This window comes from Fukomys damarensis, unplaced genomic scaffold (assembly GCF_012274545.1).
Source record: "Fukomys damarensis isolate Sample0158 unplaced genomic scaffold, DMR_v1.0_HiC HiC_scaffold_21, whole genome shotgun sequence".
Classification (NCBI taxonomy): domain Eukaryota; kingdom Metazoa; phylum Chordata; class Mammalia; order Rodentia; family Bathyergidae; genus Fukomys; species Fukomys damarensis.
In genome coordinates, this window is record NW_022900933.1 from 340,592 (window position 1) to 361,491 (window position 20,900).

Sequence of the window (20,900 nt, forward strand, 5' to 3'; positions counted from 1 at the left end):
AAAAAAAAAAAAAAAAGAGGAAGAAAGTGAAGAGTGTAAAGACTAGTATAATTTTAGTGAATCAAACTCTCTTACCCTTAAATTTAGGGATGATAAGGACTAATTGTCACCCCCCATACTTTCTTTTTGTCTGTCCTTTGTATAAATTCCTTTCTTCTGTTGTCTAGTTTCTGATTAATTATATAGTAGCAGTCATTTTTAAAATAAGGACCACTTCCTAAATTTCAGATGTATTTAGAACTCTAAACAGTTTGTTGTAGTTTTAAACTAGTTTACATGTAAACTTGATAGAATTGAGCTGTTTTGCTGGTTTTTATTTTGTTTTTTGCTTTTTTAGCCCCATAAAGATGTTGTGGAACAAATGGAAAAATGGTAAGACCTTAAATTTTTCTTGTTTTATTTTGATGGCTCATTTGTACCAAACTGGAGATAACAAAATTATTAAACTATGTTAGTCTAGATACTTAAAATTCTTACTTCTTGTTTTTAATTTGTGGAAAAGAATGTGGTATGCTTTTAGCTGGGCTCCATTAATTATAGTGTGCGGGTGTAATGTGTCGTGGTGGTTTAATCATGTAGGATAGCGTGTGAGCACACCCCGCTTGGGCACATTTCAGTTAATCTTGAGGAACTATTACTAGAATATCATCAAATATCCTTTCTAGTATTGGAAGCTTATAGGAATATTGGACCGAGGGATTGATTCATATATTTTGGAATAACGTTATTCACCTTGAAAAATAGTTCATACATATGCCTTAAATTTATAATTTCAGCATTCAAGAAAAAGATGAGAAGTTAAAGACTGTAGAAGAATTACTTGAAACTGGACTTATTCAGGTGGCCACCAAAGAGGAGGAACTGAATGTAAGGAATTTTGTAGATTTGTTCTTCTTGTCCTTACTCTGTGAACATGAAGGGCTTTCACTATGATTGTAATAAGGTTTTCTAACAGCTGTTAAACATACTATTAATTACTCACATTTTATAAATATGTTATATCTTCAAATTGAATTTAACATTTTTTCTCAAATAGAAACATACAAAAAATGCATAATTACAGCATTCACTGCCTTAATGAGGTATGTATCGCTGTTGCAGTTTGTAATATATGCTCACTCACTCACACTCATGCTGAGATTATAACCAGATGATTATTAGCAGATGTTACAAGTCCTTGTTGGGGCTGAGAGAAGAGCACAGTTCTGTTTTATGGTTGTCATTAGCCTTAACTAATTTGACTAGGACAGAGTTGCTAGTTGTCAAGTGATACACTACATGTTTTTGAAGTTGTGGACAATGTAAATAGAAGTATTTGTGGGTATATTTCAGTTACAACTATTTGGCCAGCTGTAGAATTGGCTAGCTATACAGTATGTTGAACAAGTGAGATTGAGGGCCTTCCAGAGAGGAGAAGAAGAAACTAAAGAAAAATGAGAAGCTATCATATTTTGACGCTAGCTACTTCCTCTGAAGATAAAAATACGTTGTACTTCATGTTTTTGGAACAGGCAATAAGAACAGAAAATTCATCTCTGAAAAAAGAAGTTCAAGACTTAAAGGCTAAGCAAAATGATCAGGTGTGTGTGTGTGTGTATTCCACAACTCTTCTCTTTTAAACAATGGACAGAGACATTACATGATGATATACCAAGTCTTTTGTCTTTCTCTTCCAAGGCAGACAGTTTTAATCAGTGAATGATTAGTTACTTGTCATTGGTAAAAAAAGACTACAATTTTATTGAAAGCTGGCTGCATGCCAGATACAGTATAGAGTATTTTATAAAAGGATGTCATTGCTCTTTTACTACAGTAGTGAAAAGGCAAGACTAAATAATAATGTGCTGCCTGAAATGAACCAGTTTCCTAGTTGTATTTTGTCTTCACCTGGCTAGAATTCATAAGTAATTCAAGTATTTATCTAATTATTTTTCTTTTGTCCTTAAAAGTAGGCTTAAAACTGTCTACTTTTAAATTGCTATTGATTTTTATCATTACAACATTTAAAACATCTAGAAAGATTTCTGGGCTTCCTTTGTCCTATTTAGATTTTGGTACAATGGCAATTGTACTTTTCTACTTCTGACTCATTCATAGTTTGAACAAATGATTAAGATGCTTTTATATTTCCAGGTTTCTTTTGCTTCTCTAGTTGAAGAACTTAAGAATGTGTAAGTGATAATATTACTATAAACTGATCTTTTTCTTTTAACTTTTTAGTACTCATACATTAGTTTCATTGCTTAGTTGGGACAGCTGGTATACATTGACTTTAGAAGTTTTTCATGACTGGACCGAGGGAAGTTAGCTGTCTTTCCCAAATTTACTTTGATTTGTTTTTAATTTCCAAAATTGATTCCAGTTATTTTTGTATGATATCAAATTGTTGATTTTCTGTCTTGTAATAGGAACTATTAAAGAATACGTTATACTGTATTATTTTAGATGTAAAATTTGATGCCATAATTCCATAATTGTGTATGCTCTGCCACAGCTTTCAAAGTCATGGAAGCTAGTACTATTGATTGGTAGTTGATTCTCCCAGTTGTCTTCATGGGACAGATCTTACCTTCCCTATATACTTTTTTTTCTTTTTAATGTACTGGGAATTGAACCCAGCTGTATCCCAACCCCTTTTTACGTTTTGGGACAGAGTTTTGCTGAGTTGCTGAGGCAGGACTTGAGCTTGCAGTTTTCCTGCTTCAGCATCCAGAAGTGCTGAGATTACAGGCCTGAGCCTTCACACCTGGCTCTCCATGTTCTTTTGAAAGTTATCACCACCTTCATGTGTATTGGCACCAGCAATCTGATAGTTGCTGATTAAATCTCATTTAGGAAGAGCTTTACTCTTATTGTTTGTTTTTTCCTTTTCTTTGCAAAGATAGATTGCTGTTCTACTTAAAATAGGAAAGCACTGATTGGAGAACCATTTCATGATTTGGTGCTGTTTTTATATCATGGTGGATTTTGGTGATTTCTATTAAAGTTTACTGCATTTATGTATTTAAGGATCCATGAGAAAGATGGAAAGATCAAATCTATAGAAGAACTTTTGGAAGCTGAACTTCTCAAAGTTACTAATAAGGAGAAAACTGTTCAGGTATTGGGAGAAAGAGAATACTGTGTTTGGCTTTCTCTTTATCAGCTTCAGTTAATATCATTTAATTCCATCTGTTTGTCTGTGCATTACATTTTATGTCAATTTCTGTGTTTCCATTGTCCAATCTTGTCTGTTTTGTCATTGTCAAGGATTTGAAACAGGAAATAGAGGCTCTAAAAGAAGAAATAGGAAATGTCCAGCTTGAAAAGGCTCACAAGGTAAAAATCTCAGAGCCATAGCCTGACAGATTTATTAGTCTGTGTATTATTTATGTTAGTTTTGTTTTTCTTTTTTACTCTGAAAAAAATCTTTTAGTGGTATGCTGTAGGTAATATAGGTTACATGCTTTCATTTTCTTGCCTAATTTAAAAAAATGCCCTTAATATCTTAACATTTGATTTTAGGTGTCCTTGATATTATATATCTTTTCAAGCTTAACGGTCAAAGTTTATTTTCTAGAAAGTTTTTTTTATGTATATTTCATTTTAGTTTACCAATTTAAGACTGAATACTAAACATTTGATAAATCTTTCTTTTTGGGATGGTACTAGGGATCAAACTGAGGATTTATGCTTGCCAGGCAGGCATGGTGTCACTGAGCTACCCTTGGTGAATCTTTTTTCAATCATACTTATAAAAACAAACTTCATGGAACAGAATGATTTGTTACAGAATATGTCTTGCCCAACCTCTGCCTGTAGAACAAAATACAAGTTCTAGTTCTAAGGATAGATGTGATTACTGGAATTTGGTGAGTTTTATGGAATATAATCTGATGAAGCTGTATTGAAAAAAATGGGAACATAATGTGGAAGAAAGTATTCATTCGCCAGACAATGATTCATTCAACAGTATTTATTGAGTTCTTCCTTCCTGTCAAACCATGTACTACTTATGAGAGATAATATATTGAACAAAACAAGGTATAGTGAAAAAGATCGTCCTTCTATAACAGAGATTGTGGGGTTAGGAGAGACACTTCCTGAGGAACTAACTCCTAAGCCAAAATTGGAAGGGGATGCAAGAATAGAATGAAGAATGAAAGGTACTAATAAACAGTATGATGTGTTTAAAGAGATTAAAGAGGGACAGTCATAGGATACTGTTGAGTAATTGTCCTTGATAACAGCTGGAGGGAGGTGTGTAGAGAATTAATACCCTGATTTTCACAACTACAGAAATATCAGTACAATTTAAAACCATCTTCCTTGTCTTTACTCTTCTCCCTGTTACATTTTTCTTACTTTTACTGTCATTGGAGTCAAGTAAAGATGAAATAAGAACGTCTCATTTTGGCATAAATAGTTGAGCTAGGGTCTTTATAATCCAAAGTATTATAAAATTTACTAAGATAAAAGGATTGTGAATTACCTTTTATGTCTCTTGTATTTTAGTTATCTATCACTTCTCAAGTTCAGGAGCTTCAGAATTTGTAAGTACTATTTTTGTCATTTTCCTATCAATATCTCTCTTCCAGAAGTTAAATACAGTGATAATCATTACATGTTTCATTTCAAATAATATTTTAGAAAGCATCAAATTATTCAGAAAGCCTTACAGTATTACATTTTTTCATTATCCTTTAACATGTAGGATTTTGTTTTTATTTTTATTTGTTTGTTTGTTTGGTACCAGGGCTCATACTCAGGTCCTTGTGCTTGAGAGGCAGACAGCAGAACCACTGAGCTAAATCCCTGCCCTTATTTTTGTTTTTTGTTGGGAAGGAGGTAGGATGGGAATTCTTTGTGATTTATAGTCTGAATATGACTTTAAGTAAATGTTGCACTTTGCTTATATTAATTACCATGTGAAACTACGTCTATGTTTTACACACAACCCACTTGTCATAAGCCATCTATGCTGATATTACTTAAACAGGGTGATGTATTGTAGAGCTACCTTCATATATTTAATGTCTGGATATTCAGTGATAGAACTGTTTGTTTAATTGTCCTATACTTCCTAATTCAATAGCCTTCAAATTCTTTTATGCCTTTTTTTTGGTACCGGGGATCGAACTCGGGTCCTTGTGCTTGTGAGGCAGGCGCCAGAACCACTGAGCTGAATCCCTGGCCCCTTTTATGCCTTTTTACTTAAAATAATTTTAAATTTATTCTCATCAGTTTGGTATGTGAGTATACTTTTTCAGCCTCCACTGTTTATGCTCATGTAACATTTTTATTTGTATTTCTTACTAATTTTCAGAGTAAAAGGAAAGGAGGAACAGGTGAATACCACGAAGATTATTTTAGAAGAGAAGGAGAAAGACCTAGCAAATAGAGGGAAATGGTTACAGGTGAGACTTTAATAACAAAAGTAGGGTCGGGGATTTAACTCTGTGGTTCTGGTGCCTGCCTCGCAAGCTCAAGGACCAGAGTTTGATCCCTGGTACCAAAAAAAGAAAGTAAAAAAATAAATTTTTAATATTTGAATATTGGGCCTGAGATTCAGCTCAGTGGTTTCGCCGCCTGCTTTGCAAGCACAAGATCCTGAGTTCAATCCCTGGTACCAAAAGAAAAAAAAAGAGTATCAATTCATACCTGTTGTTTTTAAGGATCTCCAAGAAGAAAATGAATCTTTAAAGGCTCATGTTCAAGAAGCACAACATGACTTGGAAGAGGTACAGTATAATATAAGCATATTAGTAGCGTCCTACATAAGGAATGAGGAGTCTTTTAGGCATTCTGGAAAGCAAGGAATTTAATCCAGTCCCAAGTTTATTTGCCCAGAGAATTCTTATTTTACTGTAGTTTCGTTGCTATTAAAATACGTTAGCTTTATTCCTGTTAAGTCGTGCTTAGCACCCCATTTTATCAAAATAACCCTATATAAATCCCCTTTTTATTTTTTGAATGAGCTCTCTTTCAAAAACTTAAGTTTGATAAAACTCATTCTGTCTTTGTTTTATAAGTGGTTTAAGCACAAATCTGCCACATAATTATATTTTTGTGTTACTGATGGTTGATTCTGTGTATGTGTTATGGAACTTGGTTTGTTTTGCTGCTAGCATTAAAAATGTGAATCTGTTTCTTAGGCACATTCTGCATCACAATTGGAAGAACTTGAAATTGTGTAAGTATACTCTTAGCCAGTGTTGTCAACTTATTGTTTTCCAGAATGTCCTTAACCTTTCAATGCCTAGTGTTCCATTTTCGGAATGCTCATAACAGTGGAACATAATAATTTTGTTTTTGGTACCGGGGATCGAACTTGCGACCTTGTGCTTGTGTGGCAGGTGGCAGGCAGCACCACTGAGCTAAATCTCTGCCCCATAATAAATTTTTTTCTCTTCAAATTCTTGTCCCTTGAATTTTTCTAGGTCATGTCATGCAAAAATTTTAAAAATTGCAATCTTCGTTTGGCATATATGGATTAAAAGTCATTATGATAGGTTTCTCCTAAGTCATCAGCTTTATTATTATGTATTATAGTCCTGATGCAAATAAGCTAAGTCTCTTTTTGGAAGAACAAAGCAAAGGCCTTTAAACATTTTGAAAAAACTGGTGGCTTTATCCTTCCCCAGCCCATCAAACTCATTTTCTCAAATGTTCATTTCACAGATATGTAGTGGTTTTAAATTTTAAACGAAGCAGTTACTGTAAAGACAAAATTTATTTCAAATTAAAATCAGCTTAATATTTGATAGGATAACATCTCTGAGTTAATCAGTAGATGATCTTAGCCATAGTGTTGATAATGACTACTAAATCTTAATTATAACTTGCTCATAAGGAAAAAAATAGAGCTTGTCATGTCAATTATTTTGTGCTGAGTAGTAAAACTATTCATTCTAGTCAGGGTAGGAGGCATTGCTCTTATAAATGTTCATCCCGGAACACTTTTTTACCCTATAAAGTCTGTTTTCTTAAGCCTAAACAGTTTGCACTAATGAGGAAGGGTATTTGAACCTCAACTTGTTTCCCTGTAGAATTAGTTCTAAGGGATCTCTCTTTGATATAATGCCCATCAGTCCTTACTGATTTCTGTTTTAAGAAGTACCCCTTTAAACTGTGTCTTTAAAACTAAGGTATTCAGGATGTTTATTAGGTCATTTGTGTTTTATGAAAGCAAGGGAAACGACTTCTTGGCAACAAGATTGCTCGGTTGTACAACTGATTGTTCATCTCTCGGGTATTTTGTACCCGTCAAAGTGGTTTCATCTGGGTGTGCTGGCACAGACCTGTAATCCTAGCACTCTGGGAGGATGAGGCAGGAGGAACCCAAGCTGGAGCCGCACCTGGGCAACTTAGTGATTTAGTGAAATAAATAGTCTGGGGTTGCAGCTCACTGTGAAGATCATGGGTCCAATCCCCTGTACCATCCCACATCTTCTAGTAGAGACACATTTGTGGCCTTTTTGTTGTAAAGTATACAAGTTACAAAGTATTTAACTTTAGGTTTATTTCTGCTTTATATTTTCTTTGTCCTTTCTGTTTTAAATTAATGGACTTTATGTGGGGTAAGCATTTTTAGGGTTACAGAAAAAACTGAGAGAAAGTACACAGAGTACCCATATCACTTCTGTACTCCATTTCCCCTGTTAACATCTTACATTAGGGTGGTATAATTATTATATTTTTTTCTGAATTCGGGGATCAAACTCAGGACCTTGCACTTCAGAGGCAGCTGCGGTGCCACTAAGCTAAATCCCCGGCTCCACAGTTACTGTTCTTGATGAATCAGTAGCAATACATTGTTGTTAACTAAAGGTCATAGTTCCCGTTTGGGTTCAGTCTCTATAGGTTTTAACGAATGCATGATGATAATGTATCCATCGTTACAGTACCGAACAGTAATTTCACTACCCTAAAACTCTCTTGTGCTCCCCATTTATCCCACTCCCCTTCATTTACTTCCCCACCTCCTTGAGGTCCTGGCAACCACTAATAATTTTACCTCCTTTTTTGGAGGAGGAAGATTGAACTCAGGGCCTTGCATTTGTGAGCAGGCTCCGTGCCACTGACCGACATCCCTGGCCCATAATTTTACTGTCTTTATAGTTTTGCTTTTTTCCAAAATGTCACAGTTGGGCCCATATAATATGTAGCCTTTTCAGATTGTCATTCTCCATCTAGTGGTATGCATTTAAGATTTGCCCTTTTTTCATTCTTTAATCTCTTCATTTATGCTAGCTTGTTATTTTCATATAGATCTGTCAGCATCTTGACAGTTTTTCCTAGACGAAGATGGGATATACATGGTGTTCCACTTAGCAGATACACGAGAATCTATCATGTGCCTTCAAAACACTAGGAATATTGAAATGATAAGATTTTCCCTAAAGAAACAGATCATTTAGTAGTGTAAAGTGTCATATTAGAGGTCTGTTGCTTAGAGTGACAAGGACTTAATGGGATTCACTTGGACCAGATTAAGATTTACATCAAGACTGGATAAGAGGTTAGCAAGTTAAATTGTGTAACACCCCTTTGTCACAAGTGTTGGGCACATTGTAATCTCCAGAGTCAAATTATGACTTAAGATTCTAGGGAGTAAAACTTGCTTCTTTTTAATGGGTAATTTTTATTATAAGTTGATGAGATGCAGTTTTATTTTTAGCCTTTCTTTTAGAGTTTCCTCTAGATAAAGCCATGTTTGCTTCAGAAATATTAACTATAAATTAAGCTAAAGTGGTTTTAGAATATTCTTCATTTTTAGCACACTCACCCTGGAAAAAATCTTTTAAAACAAACATATATGTTGGTATAATATGAAGAGAAAAAGTTGGTAGACATTGTTTCTCTTATTTTCTTAGAGATGATACTGGAATCTGGCTTTCTTTATATATATACATATATGTGTGTGTGTGTGTGTGTGTGTGTGTGTGTGTATTAATAAAATAAGGTCTTTGTAAAAATTCTAGGTTGAAACAAAAGGAAAATGAAATGAAGATAGTGGAAGCTATGCTAAAAGAGAGGGAGACTCATCTTTCTAGCAAAACAAAGCTGTTACAGGTGAATATGATTTGAAATTAGTGATTGGGTGAGTTATTATCCTTGCATGATTTTTTTTTTTTTTTTTGGTGCTGGGAATCGAACTCAGGTCCTTCTGCTTGCGAGGTAGGTGGCAGAACCACTGAGCTAAATCCCCGGTCCCTCTTTGCATGTTTTTTAAAAAAAGTTTTAACTGCTATAAAATGAAGTACTGAGTAAGCTGTCTGCCATGATACAGTCCTCAGAGGTAACTAATGTCAGTGTTGGTTATATTTTTTGAAAAAACACCCATATGTAAATATACGAATATATGTATACTTTTTAAAACATGCTATGCATCATTACGCAGACTTTTCATTTTTTCTTGTTGTTTTTTGAGATGGGGTCTATTATGTAAATGATGCTGGCTTTGAGCTCACTATGATCCTTCTGCCTCAGCCTCCAGAGTGTTGGGATTACAGACATGTGCCACCTTACCTGGTTTATACAGATTTTTTTGTTTTGTTTTGGTACCAGAGTTTGAACTCAGGTTCTTGAGCTTGTAAGGTAGGTGGTAGAAACACTAAGCTCAATCCCCAGCCCTTATACAGACGTGTAACTTTTGCTTGCCTCCAGTTAATAGTGTTTTTGTCTTTCCACATGTGTACATTTCTGCTTTTGACTTCTAGGAGCTTCATAGTGTGGTATGGTTGTTATCTTCTCTTATATAACCAATTCCAGTTTTTGGTACCTAGCCTGTTTAGGGTTTTTTGTCTTATTGTAAGCTATATTACAGTGAATATCCTTGACTGCATTATGTATTTTGAATACTTTTGCGAGTGCGTCTTGTGTTATAAATTCCTAGAAGTAAAATTCTGGATCAGGTGTTATTCATTGTTTTGTTTTGTTTTATTTTACGTTTGTAGGTCCCTGCAGTGTTGTGTAGCCTCACATTTCATGCTCCAAGGGCTAGTTCTGTCTCATGTTCACACTCTTCACGTGTGCCCATGTTCAGTTCTGTTAGGACCATTACATCGCCTTCCAGATGTGTTCTTACTAATTTATACCCTGGCCAATGCATGGCCACTTCCTCCTCATTTCCAACACTGACAGAAGGTGGGAACATTTGACAGTTTACTTGAAAAAGGAAAGGAATGTTTTTAATTAGCATTTGTGAGAAAAGATAAGCTGGTTTCATACGTGTAGTCCATTTGTATATGAAATATCCTTTAATCTTTCCACACGTTTTTTTCTTTCTGGGGTGATTTTCTTGCTGATTTATAAGGAATTTAGTCTTTTGTTATTTGTGAGGTGACAATCCCCCCATTTTTTTCTTTAGACTTCTTTTGTGTTGATTCCTCTTTTTGGGGAGTTTAAATGTTTATTTACTGAAGTAAAAGTATTTTGCTGAGTTTTAGTCTTGGGAGAGTGGTAGTTCTCACTCTGATCATGAAGATAGTTTCACATTTTGAAAATTCATATGTAACTTCAGTATGTTCTAAAAAGAGCATTCTAACCTTTAAAAGTGAAGCCATGTCATTTCTTCAATGACTGTGCTCCCCAGGGACATTCAGTAGTAACTGGAGTCCTTGGTCGTCATAGCTGAGGAGGAGTACTGTTAACATACTAGGTGGCAGCTGTGGATGTTGCTGAATACTCTGTAGTGAGTAGAACAGCTCCCTACAACAGAAAAGTGCCCAGTCCAAAGCACTCCACAAAGTTGAGGCTGCTCGCCATGCTGCCTGGAAACACCTTGGGGGTGGGGGTGCTTCCCTGTCTTTCTGTGTCCCTTTATGTTCCTGGGAGACAAACCATCTCCCAGGCTACTGCTGAGTGAGTATGTTTTAATAACCCTCTTATTGTTTCCTTTTGGAATTGTTACTACTTTGGAATTTCTCTAGATTGTATATGTTTTAAAAGCTTATGTGGAAAATGAAAATCTCCCGTCTAGCAATTCATATTTAATTTTTATTTAAATAGGAGGTGCAAGATGAAAACGAATTACTTAAATCCCAGATTGAGCAGCTTAAGCAACAGAATTACCAACAAGTGGGTACTGTTAGATGTCTTGTCTTTTATTTATGTGGTTAAAAATTATATAACTAATTAATAGCTGTCTTACCATTTTCAAAGTTCATGAAGAATAAAATGTTTGTCCTTTTATTTGTATTTACCAAATTTCCATGCGATGTTCAAGATAAAGTAATCAACAATTTATAAAAATATACACAAATAATACTACGATCAGTCTTTGAGTACTACATGTCTGTGTTTTCTGATTTCGTTAGTATGCTATTCTTAGCGAGTCAGATTCCTGTGGAGGTCAGTTTAAATATACAGTATGTGTATACTCTTTCTCTTATCTCTTGAAACAGAACCTCAATAATCGGAGTGAAACTAGCACATATTTAGTATTATAAAGGATGGCCTACTACTGTTAAAAGTACCTTTTTGAGGTATAATTCTACTCGATGAAATTAAAATAGAGTTTATAAAAAAGGTGCATTACCCACAATTTTCTTGAATTTATGGATGTTCCAGAATGTATTTTGAAGGACAAAAAATTAGACTGCTTATTGACAAAAAGCTTCTAGTAGTTTACTTCAGGAGACTAATCATCAAAGAATGAATATCATTATGTGAAGACCATGTAACTTTGAATATTATGTAAAATAAACTATGGTATGTGAGGAAATTTAGTTGTGCTAGTTTTTCCTTTGATTGCATTTAATGTTCTTTTTTAATTTTAGAAGCTTAAAATTTTTGCATAGTGATGTATGAATTATGCAGTGTAAAAATTTAAGGTATTAGTACTTTGCACTTAGGAGATTGATAAATACTTGTTAAGTGAAGAATTTTTAAGTATGTAGTTATGAAATGAAGAGGTGAGCTAGCACTCAGTACTTTTTCTAAATTTGTACATATTAAAATCACTTGATTAAAGTTAAGATGCTGGCATGGGGAATAAATATGGTAATTTTAGCTTTGACTTAATTGATATCTGAGAAAAAAGGTTTTTTTTTGTTTTCTTAAAGCTTGTTTTGAAATAACGTTTATCTTTTTTAATAGGCCTCTTTTCCTTCTCATGAAGAATTATTAAAAGTGTGAGTAGTAAGTTTTATTGACTGTATGGGAAATGGTGACTTTTTAATGTGCTTACTGGTTCAGAGAAGCATTTTGATATACCTGCAAATGGTCATCTTAAGTTTTACAATTATTTACATATCTTGAACTACAGAGTAGTGGATCTTCCCTGTACTTTTTTGCCAATTTATATCCTTTTTATGATATTTGGATTTCTTGGAAAAATTTTTTGTTGGAGAAGTTTGGGTGTTTTTAGTTTTTAGTTTCTTTTTTCAGGCATTCAGGAAACACCCAATTGAATTATATCAAGCTGTATTTAAGGTTTTACTAAATAACCTTTAATTATCTCAGTTGTCGTACTGAGTCTTCTTTATTCTGAATCTCATGTGGACTTGGACTTGAATGGTGCAAATTTTGGGTTAGCCTTTGCATTTAAAGAAAATTTATAATCTTCATGGTTGCTCTCTTAAGGAGAACCATTTTTACTGAAAAACTCTTTTCTTGTTGACCTATAGTTACTTTTATCTAAGAGGCTACATTTAAGGTCATTTCAGATATGTTATAGTCTATCTCAGCATGTTAAATTTTAACCACATTAAGCATTCTTGCAGGTGATACAAGTAATCTAAATATCTTTCCATCTTGGTTTGTTGATCCTTTATAAGGTTAAAATTATTTACTGTTTTAAGACTTAAGTGTGACTATATGAAACAAGCCTGACGTATATATTCTATAAAGGGCTTAATAGTGAATATTTTAAGCCTTGTGAGGTACATAGGGCTCTGTTTCCTTTCCCCTTCTCTTTCCATTGCTTTTTCTCAATGGTTTTTAGGGTTTTTTTTAAAACCTAAACAAGAGGCTGGACATAGCACCATACACCTTTAGTTATACTTGTATGGTTGGGGCAGGAGGATCACTTGAGCCCACCTGAATTCCAGCCTGGGTAATACAGTAAGACCCTGTCACAAAAAAACAAACAAACGAGGGGCCAGGGATTTAGCTCAGTGGCACCAGTGCGTGCCTCGAAAAGTGCAAGGTCCTGAGTTTGATCCCCAGTAACAAAACAAACAAACAAATGAAACATCAACTCTTAGTTTAAGGGCCATAACCAAATAGATTGTGGGCCGGGTAGCCTCTTATTTTAAGAGAGAAAATTGAGAAATTCTCATTTAAATTTGTAGCTAAACCTTTATAATCTTATTCTTAAGAAAGAACCATTTGTCATTTAATTTTCTACCCAGGCCGCTCTCAGCAGTGACAGCCCAATGTGAGTCTCTGTCATTGCTTTCTGCATAAGTAACTCATTAGCATAGGGAGGGTGGGGAGCATGAAGCCTGTGCGTGTGGGTGTGGTGTGGAAATGGCAGGAGAATACCTGTTTTTTAAATTTTTTTGGTACTGGGGATTGAACTCAGGACCTTGTGCTTGCGAGGCAGGTGACAGAACCACTGATCTAAATTTCTGGCCTCATCTGTCATTTTAATATCATATTATCTTTGGGAGTGAGCCACTTAATGGTCATAACTGATTTCATTGCCCATGGGAAAAAAATACAGTTAAGGTACTGCTTCAGTAGCAGTTGTCTGTCCGTAGAGAAATACCTACAGTTGGGTCACACTACTGTAATCTCCGCATTCTGGGAGGCTGAGGCAGAAGAATTGCAGGCTTGAGTCCTGCATGGGCAATTTAGTGACATCCTGTCTCAAAAAATTAAAAGGGGTGGGGTTAGGACATAGCTTACCTGAGAAGGCCCTAGATTCACTTCTGAGTAAACGGGTGAACAAGTGAATAAATAAATAACTACTGCACCACCAGATAAAAAGGAAATAACTATAGCAGTTCATAATTTCTCTTTAGCACAAACCTCAGCATGTCATGTGTGTAAACATTTTAAAAATTATTTCTGAAGTTAAGCATTCATAGAGTAGGCTTTCTGTAGTAAACAGTGGCTTAGCTGTCAAGTCAATGCATTTTTTGAAGCATTATCTGCAGTAACAATGATATGTAGTTATCAGCATTATATGACTGGTTAGCTAGTATCTAAGTTGTGCTTCTGCTTATCTAAAATTGTTCTTTACCACAAACATGTATTCATATTCTGGTTCAGAATTTCAGAAAGAGAGAAAGAAATAACTGGTCTCCAGAATGAATTAGATTCTTTGAAGGATGCTGTTGAACATCAGAGGAAGAAAAACAATGTAAGCTAATCTTCACAAGAATGAAGTTTTTCTTTTCCTTTTTTCAATATAAAAAGATAGTTTAGGAGTTTCTTTTTTCTTTGAATCTATTTTTACTTTACATTTCTAAATCTTTGTAAGAAAATACTGTTGCTTTCTGCTTGTAGCTTTTGGAGGGTATTAGAATAATTTTATTGGAGATCAAGTTTTTTTTGTAGGTCAGAAGTCAATTTTTACCCTTACAAATATCATTTTAAATATGGAAGCTATGATTATACTAGTTTTATTTTTAACTAGCAGTTGACTTTTTCTTTAGTTTTTAATCTGGAAAAATAATTCTGTGAAACAATATTTTAAAATTAAAAGTATTTCTTCTTATTTAGATAGGTTTGCCTTTTTTGTAGACTAAAAGTAATGCCAGTATTCAGACCTAATATTCTCAATAATTTAAAGTTTTTGGAGCCTTCTGTGTTTTCCTCTATTTTTTTAAACTGAAAGACTTTCCTATGAATTTTGGTTATCAAGTCTGTTGGAGGCCTTAGAACCTCAATAAATTTATACTATCAAATGGACAGGAGCCATTTTTTAAGAACTATAACTCTAATGCAGTACTTGTACTGAGCAAATAGTGAATGTAGGTGAATTCCACAAATTCTTTTAAGGGGCAACACCTACAAAGTCCACACTCTACCTAGAGAAAAGATACTCTCATACAAAAGTATGATTAATGTTACTGAAATGTAAGAGAGTAGCGATAATAAATGGATATGTTTTCTACAATAAGGAACATTTTTCAAAGTTTACGTTAAATTTTTAATGTAACAAGTTGGCATTTTCCTGCACCCCTGAGTTTGTCAAAAGTAGGTATGTGAATTGCCTCGGTGTGTTGTGTGACATCAGTAACTGCACTGCTCAGCCACAGAACTTGAGGTGAACTTACCAACGTCCTGCTAACGTCTTGACTGTGTTTCACGGTGGGATTCTGAGATAAGGAGGGCATGGAAAATGCCAGTTTGATACAGCAGCAGCAGCAGCAGCCGCCGCCACCACCGCCACAGCACCTGGAGGCCTTGAGACTTGGGCAAGAACCAGGAAACTGGAGGCCAGCAGAGTGTAGCACCTACTCTAGATCTGCCTCTTCATTTGCTGTGTGTGCTTGGCCGGATTTCCTGTCAGCTGTGGTTTTCCCATCTTTCAAGTGGGAATGCTGTAGTTTATACATTGCTGTAAGGATTAATGAGAGTTTGTGAAGTATATAATATTTGGCACCTAAGCATTCAATAAATGGTGATTATTGGCTTTTCATTTTTTGTTTATGCTTAGATTTCTAACTGTGAAGGAAGATTGAAATACTGCATATTGTCTGTAATTCCTAGTGAAGTGCAATTAAAATCTAGATCTTTCAGAGCTCAGTTTTGAAGGAATTGTTTCTCCTCTAAGAGAATGTGTTTTACAGCTTTCCAGATACCTCATTCGCCTCAGGCAGTTACAACTGGTGTCAGGTTGTTTTGTGACATGCACATTTGTCCTTGCCAAGAAAGGTAGAGGATATAGTGGGTTAATCCTTTGTCATTCCTAGTTAGGTCAGAAAGGTGTTAAATGTATTAAAAGAGTTAGAGGGAACATGTGATGCCGCTATGCAAAGTCCCATGAGTGATTTGGACTTTGCTTTAAAAATCACATGAAGAGATTTCACATGAAGAGATTTTGCAGTACGTGTGTGAGTTTGCTTTGTCTTTAACCCTTTAACATATGGTAACTACTCATGGTTTGTGTGCTTAGTCTCGAATGCTTTCTTCATCTCACATGCACAATGGTTATTTTAAAAGCTGGCACATTTGGCGTGTATACTAAAACTTGGAAAGTGGGCTTCTTTATTTTTTCATTCAAACTCTAAAGATTGCTTTTTATTTTTTGCTAATATACATATTTTTCCATTGAAATAAGTTTTCAGTAACCAGCATTTAAATGCAGTGCAAAATACTGGTGAAAGTAAAAAGCAAAAATCTTCTAATAATGGAAAAACTGAAATCATTCTTTCTAAAAACGATTAGGACCTTCGGGAGAAAAACTGGGAAGCAATGGAAGCGTTGGCATCAACTGAAAAAATGCTGCAGGACAAAGTGAACAAGACTTCCAAGGTTGTAACACTAACTTCTAGAAACAGTCCACTGGACAGAGCAAATCTGCAGCTTGTCTTAAAATCAGACTGAAGCATTTAACTTTACTGCAGTTTAAATATAAAATCTCCTTGTCCACATTGTCATCTCTGTCATCTTTGCTTTTGTCGTCTACTTGAGGTTTTACTCTTGGATATGCTGCTTTGTTGGGGTGACTTACTTCATGGTTGGGTCTTTGCGAGCACTGCTTTAATTAGACCACTCAGAAGGCCTGTGCTTCGTGTACAAGCCTTGTTGGACAGGGTGTGCCTGTGGGGGTGATGAGGAGAACTTTGAAATCCCTGAACCAAAGACATCAAAACTTGACAAACACATGTGAATGCCTGGCATGTGTCTACAATGCACAGTGGACTAGGGATTTTGGAGGCACACCGAGACTCAGACAAGGTGTGAAAATAACAAAAGGTTTTAGAAATAAAGGAAAGAGGGCCGGGAATTTAGCTCAGTGGTTCTGGCACCTGCCTTGCAAGCACGAGGACCCGAGTTCGATCCCCGGTACCAAAAAAGAAAGAAAGAAATACAGGAAAGAGATCAGTTTTGAGTATGTTAATGGGGAAAGTTCCTTAGAAGAGGAGGACTTAGCCACAAAACTTACTTCTGAAACATATATCCCTGTTTTGTTTTCAAAACAATGAAGGACGTTCTCCTTGGGCTTAAGTTATCATCAAGTGTGAAAGATTTCTAATTATAATGAAGAGATAATTTTTAAAGATTGAGACAGTTGAACCAATGTGCAGTAGGAGTATTGAATTTTGCACATGGATTAGTGGATGCTTATATTATTATACTCAGTGTTCTAAAAATTTTGTGTGCTTAGATAATTTGTTGAATTTTAATACAAGTTTTGGGGACATTTGACTTTTCTTAACTATATTTTTATACAAAAATGTTGCATGGCCTTTATAATTACATTTTATTTAGTGCGGTAGATTTATACCAATTCATCTGGGTATAATTTTCACTAATTCCTGAGTATGAGATACCTTTTAGTTTTAGGACCAGATAAACATTAGGCCAGAGAGTAGAAAAATTGAGGCCAGATGAGATATTCATTGTTTCATCATGAACAGTTGCAGTTGTACAGATATTTCTGTTAGCATGAGAATTCTGGTAGGATTTCTGTGGCCCCCCCCCCTACTTTTGCTTTTATTGTGTTGGTGGGACTGGACATCTAGGGAAGTGCTGATCATGCTGTTCCTGCAAAGTTACTGTATGTGCCACTGACCCAGAAGCATCTTATGGTTACAAAAGAAAGCTGCAGCTTATGTGCACGATGGCTTCTTGCATAGCTAATAATCTATAGAGAGAATTTACTGCCTTCTCTGTTTCAGTGGAGTTTAGACCTCAGAAAGCATAGGTGTGAAGTGGTGTTGATTGATTTACTGCCACACACTGTCCTGTGAACGCAACTGTGTAAAACATCGTTAGGGTTTTAGGTAGCAGAAATAAGTAACTTTGGTTAGCTTACCTAAAATGTAACAGAAGTATACTACTACTTTTCCAGTATTATTTTTAAAGTAATATTTTTGAGGAGCTAATTTAATGATAGGTTTATTTGTAAGATAATTTTTATATATCTCACCTAAAGATGGTAATGAAATTATAAATGCAATTTCCAATATTAGATCTTTTCCTGGAGTTGAAGTGAAGTGGAAATTGCTATCTATAAGCAACTCACTGTGTCAAATAAAAACTTTGTAGTTAAAATTGTTAATATATAATAAAAGCAACCTCATCTTTGTGGCTCTTGATTGCAAATTACAAACTTTTTTTTTTTCCTCATTGGGTTGATTGGTACATTTAGGTATACAGTACAGTTACATTCATTATTGGGATCTTGTACCTCTACATGACAGGTCTTGGTTCTCATCTTTTCCCCTTGTCCCTGCCCTCCCTTCACCCCTCCTCCCCTCCCCCTTTACAAACACTTCATCTCCATTTTTTCATTTTCTCATATTTTCCCCTTACTAACTTTCCCCTATCCTTCCCACTTTGCCTATACAAACTTACTTTAGTTGGATTCATTTTCATTTTCCCTTGGAAATTTTTCAAAATGTTTCTGTTCCTGAAGGGTGTGGTGGCACATGCACTTTTGGGAGGCTGAAGCAGAAAGGTGGCAACTTCAAACCCTCCTTGTGCAGTTGAGTGAGACTGCCTCTCAAGAAGATGTAGGTCATTGCTGGATATTGGGTTCAATCCCCAGTACACCACCACTACTACCAAAAGAAGGCTTCTGTGCCGGTGCTTTTTCAAAATTGATTTTCCTTTAAGTGTGGTCTGGCAGCTGAGTGTGGTGGAACATGCTTGTAATCCCAGCACTTGGGAGACTGAGGCAGAAGGTTAGCTTTGAGTTCAGGGCCAGCCTGGGCTACAATGAAACACTGAACTACGTAGTGAGACTCTGACTCAAAGAAAAAAAAACCTAGTCAAATGATAAAAATTCCCTCTAAGTTGTCTCTGAAGTAACAGTATTTCTTTGAGTGAATATACCTTCGTTTAGGCAGCTTTATATACTGTTGTGATGTGTAGTGTTTTTCAGTTGGTTGAAAATAACCCAAAAAAATGCTTATTTTAAGATATTGTCACTAATCCTTGATAAAGGAACAGATTTTTGAGTGTATAGAAAATGACACGTGTAGCTTCGTTATGCAAATTTAGTTTTCATGTTATTAGATTTAAATTAAAGTGTGTGCACCTTAAACCAGTGGTAGATTTCAGAGATCACTTCTAACTGATGGAGAGATGTACCATTGCGATATTGCTAGTTTGCCTGCCTGGTCACCCTGTTGAACTTCACAAGTGTTGTTTTCAAATGATTTACTTGCCTTGGTTTAGACATTCATTTTTGTAGGTGTCTTTTTTATTTTTTTAATCTTGCAGAGATTGTTTGAATATTAGATTTTTGATGGTAGTGGTGGTGTGGGTGGTGGTGGGTTTGTGATCAAATCATTACCCTTATTTTGACAAACCATGTTTTTGAGTTTATAATTGATATCGATTGGAGTTGCATTTAAAATCAGTAAATTTAGACATATATTTGTAATAACTGAAATCGACAGCTGGCAGACCCTATAAAGAAGTGTTCTAATTAGTCTTCTTCATGTTTGGCATACGTGGGATCATTTATTTGTCAGTTTCTCCTTGTTTCCTTTCCTCTTTTTCCTATTTCTACCACCCATCAAAAATTTTTAATTTGGGGGGTACTGGGGATCAAACTCAAGAACTTGCGCTTGTGAGGCAGCAGTGCCACTGAGCTAAATCCCCAGGCCCCACCCATCAAATTTTGATGGTCTTTTTTGTTCTTTTTGTCACACATGTCTTGTCCTGACTTTGAAGGTGGAAATACGAAGGTTGCCATTTTACTTCCACGCCATTTCTTTTTCTTGTTTTCCTGCTTCTCCTCCTCTTCCCCTCCCCTATTCGCCATCTCTCACCTTGCTCCTCCTTGAGATTTCCTTGCCAGTAAGTCTCAGTTATATGTGTGTATTCTTTGGCAGGGTAGTATATAAAGTTGTAGCTGTAAGAACTGTATTTTATTTTATTTTTGGTTGTTCGGGGGTTAATTTTTCTCAGACAGATCAGTTGACTTAAAATGCCAAGGGAAACGTCCACTTTTTTCAAATGTTTTGGCTTATTAATACATGATATTATTTGCCATTCAGGATGCTTTAGAAATTTTGCTGATTTTTTAAATTATGTAAGCATTTTGATTTCTTGAAATGGGAAAACTTGATATTTGTCAGTATTAAAATAATTTTACATTGATTTTTCTTCCTTTAAATCTTAAAATACCACAATGCTTTCTCTTTTTAAATTCTGTAACCTTCTAAGTTTGATTTGATATATCTTCTGCTTTAGGAAAGGCAGTATGTGGAAGCTGTTGAGTTGGAGGCTAAAGAAGTTCTTAAAAAATTATTTCCAAAGGTGTCTGTCCCTTCTCATTTGGTAAGACCGATTTCTTTAAAATACGTTATTATTTAAGAAAGTTATGGGGGCCGGGGATTTAGCTCAGTGGTTCTGCCGCCTGCCTTGCAAGCATAAGGACCTGCTTTTGATCCCTGGTACAAAAACAAAAAAAACCAGAGGAAGTTGTGTATTCATAGCGTTTGTTCTCAGCACTTGGATTGTTAAGTTTCTTAATCTTTGCCATTATTAACCCAGGGTGCTTTTGAGTAGTTGGGATTGATAAGTTAGTTTAAAACTCATTTGTTTTTATTCACCTGCTAGTTTTGTTGTCTGTAAAATTTAGAGGATCACAATCATCATATTTGGGAAGAAAGGATTTCTGAATGGTCAATAAAATCAGTAATACTCTTAATGGCTTGACTCACAAGTAGAACTGAGTTTTAAGGGCTTACCTCTTCATTTTAGCAATGTGTCTGAATGTCTTTGATACCACTAACAGGATTTTTACATTTGAAAAATTCAAGATTTTGGTCGTCTATTAA

The 20,900-nt window shown here is 35.3% G+C and overlaps 1 protein-coding gene across 10 annotated transcripts in view; it reads left to right on the forward strand.

Moving 5' to 3' along the window:
• The window catches only part of Ktn1 (kinectin 1), a 103,949-nt gene that overhangs the window by 67,369 nt on the left and 15,680 nt on the right, over positions 1-20,900 (forward strand). For 7 of the 10 annotated variants that reach the window (XR_004518364.1, XM_033766905.1, XM_033766900.1 and 4 more), the window contains 16 exons: positions 338-372; positions 777-867; positions 1,512-1,580; positions 2,134-2,171; positions 3,010-3,100; positions 3,250-3,318; positions 4,495-4,532; positions 5,306-5,396; positions 5,655-5,720; positions 6,135-6,172; positions 8,964-9,054; positions 10,993-11,061; positions 12,082-12,116; positions 14,203-14,293; positions 16,327-16,413; positions 20,311-20,397. Coding sequence is in view for 9 of the 10 variants with exons in the window: in XM_033766905.1 (XP_033622796.1) it covers positions 338-372; positions 777-867; positions 1,512-1,580; positions 2,134-2,171; positions 3,010-3,100; positions 3,250-3,318; positions 4,495-4,532; positions 5,306-5,396; positions 5,655-5,720; positions 6,135-6,172; positions 8,964-9,054; positions 10,993-11,061; positions 12,082-12,116; positions 14,203-14,293; positions 16,327-16,413; positions 20,311-20,397 (1,086 nt within the window). In the remaining variant the exon portion in view is untranslated. The remainder of the gene's footprint in view (positions 1-337; positions 373-776; positions 868-1,511; positions 1,581-2,133; positions 2,172-3,009; positions 3,101-3,249; positions 3,319-4,494; positions 4,533-5,305; positions 5,397-5,654; positions 5,721-6,134; positions 6,173-8,963; positions 9,055-10,992; positions 11,062-12,081; positions 12,117-14,202; positions 14,294-16,326; positions 16,414-20,310; positions 20,398-20,900) is intronic. The other 3 variants (XM_033766907.1, XM_033766903.1, XM_033766906.1) reach the window with 3 other exon arrangements.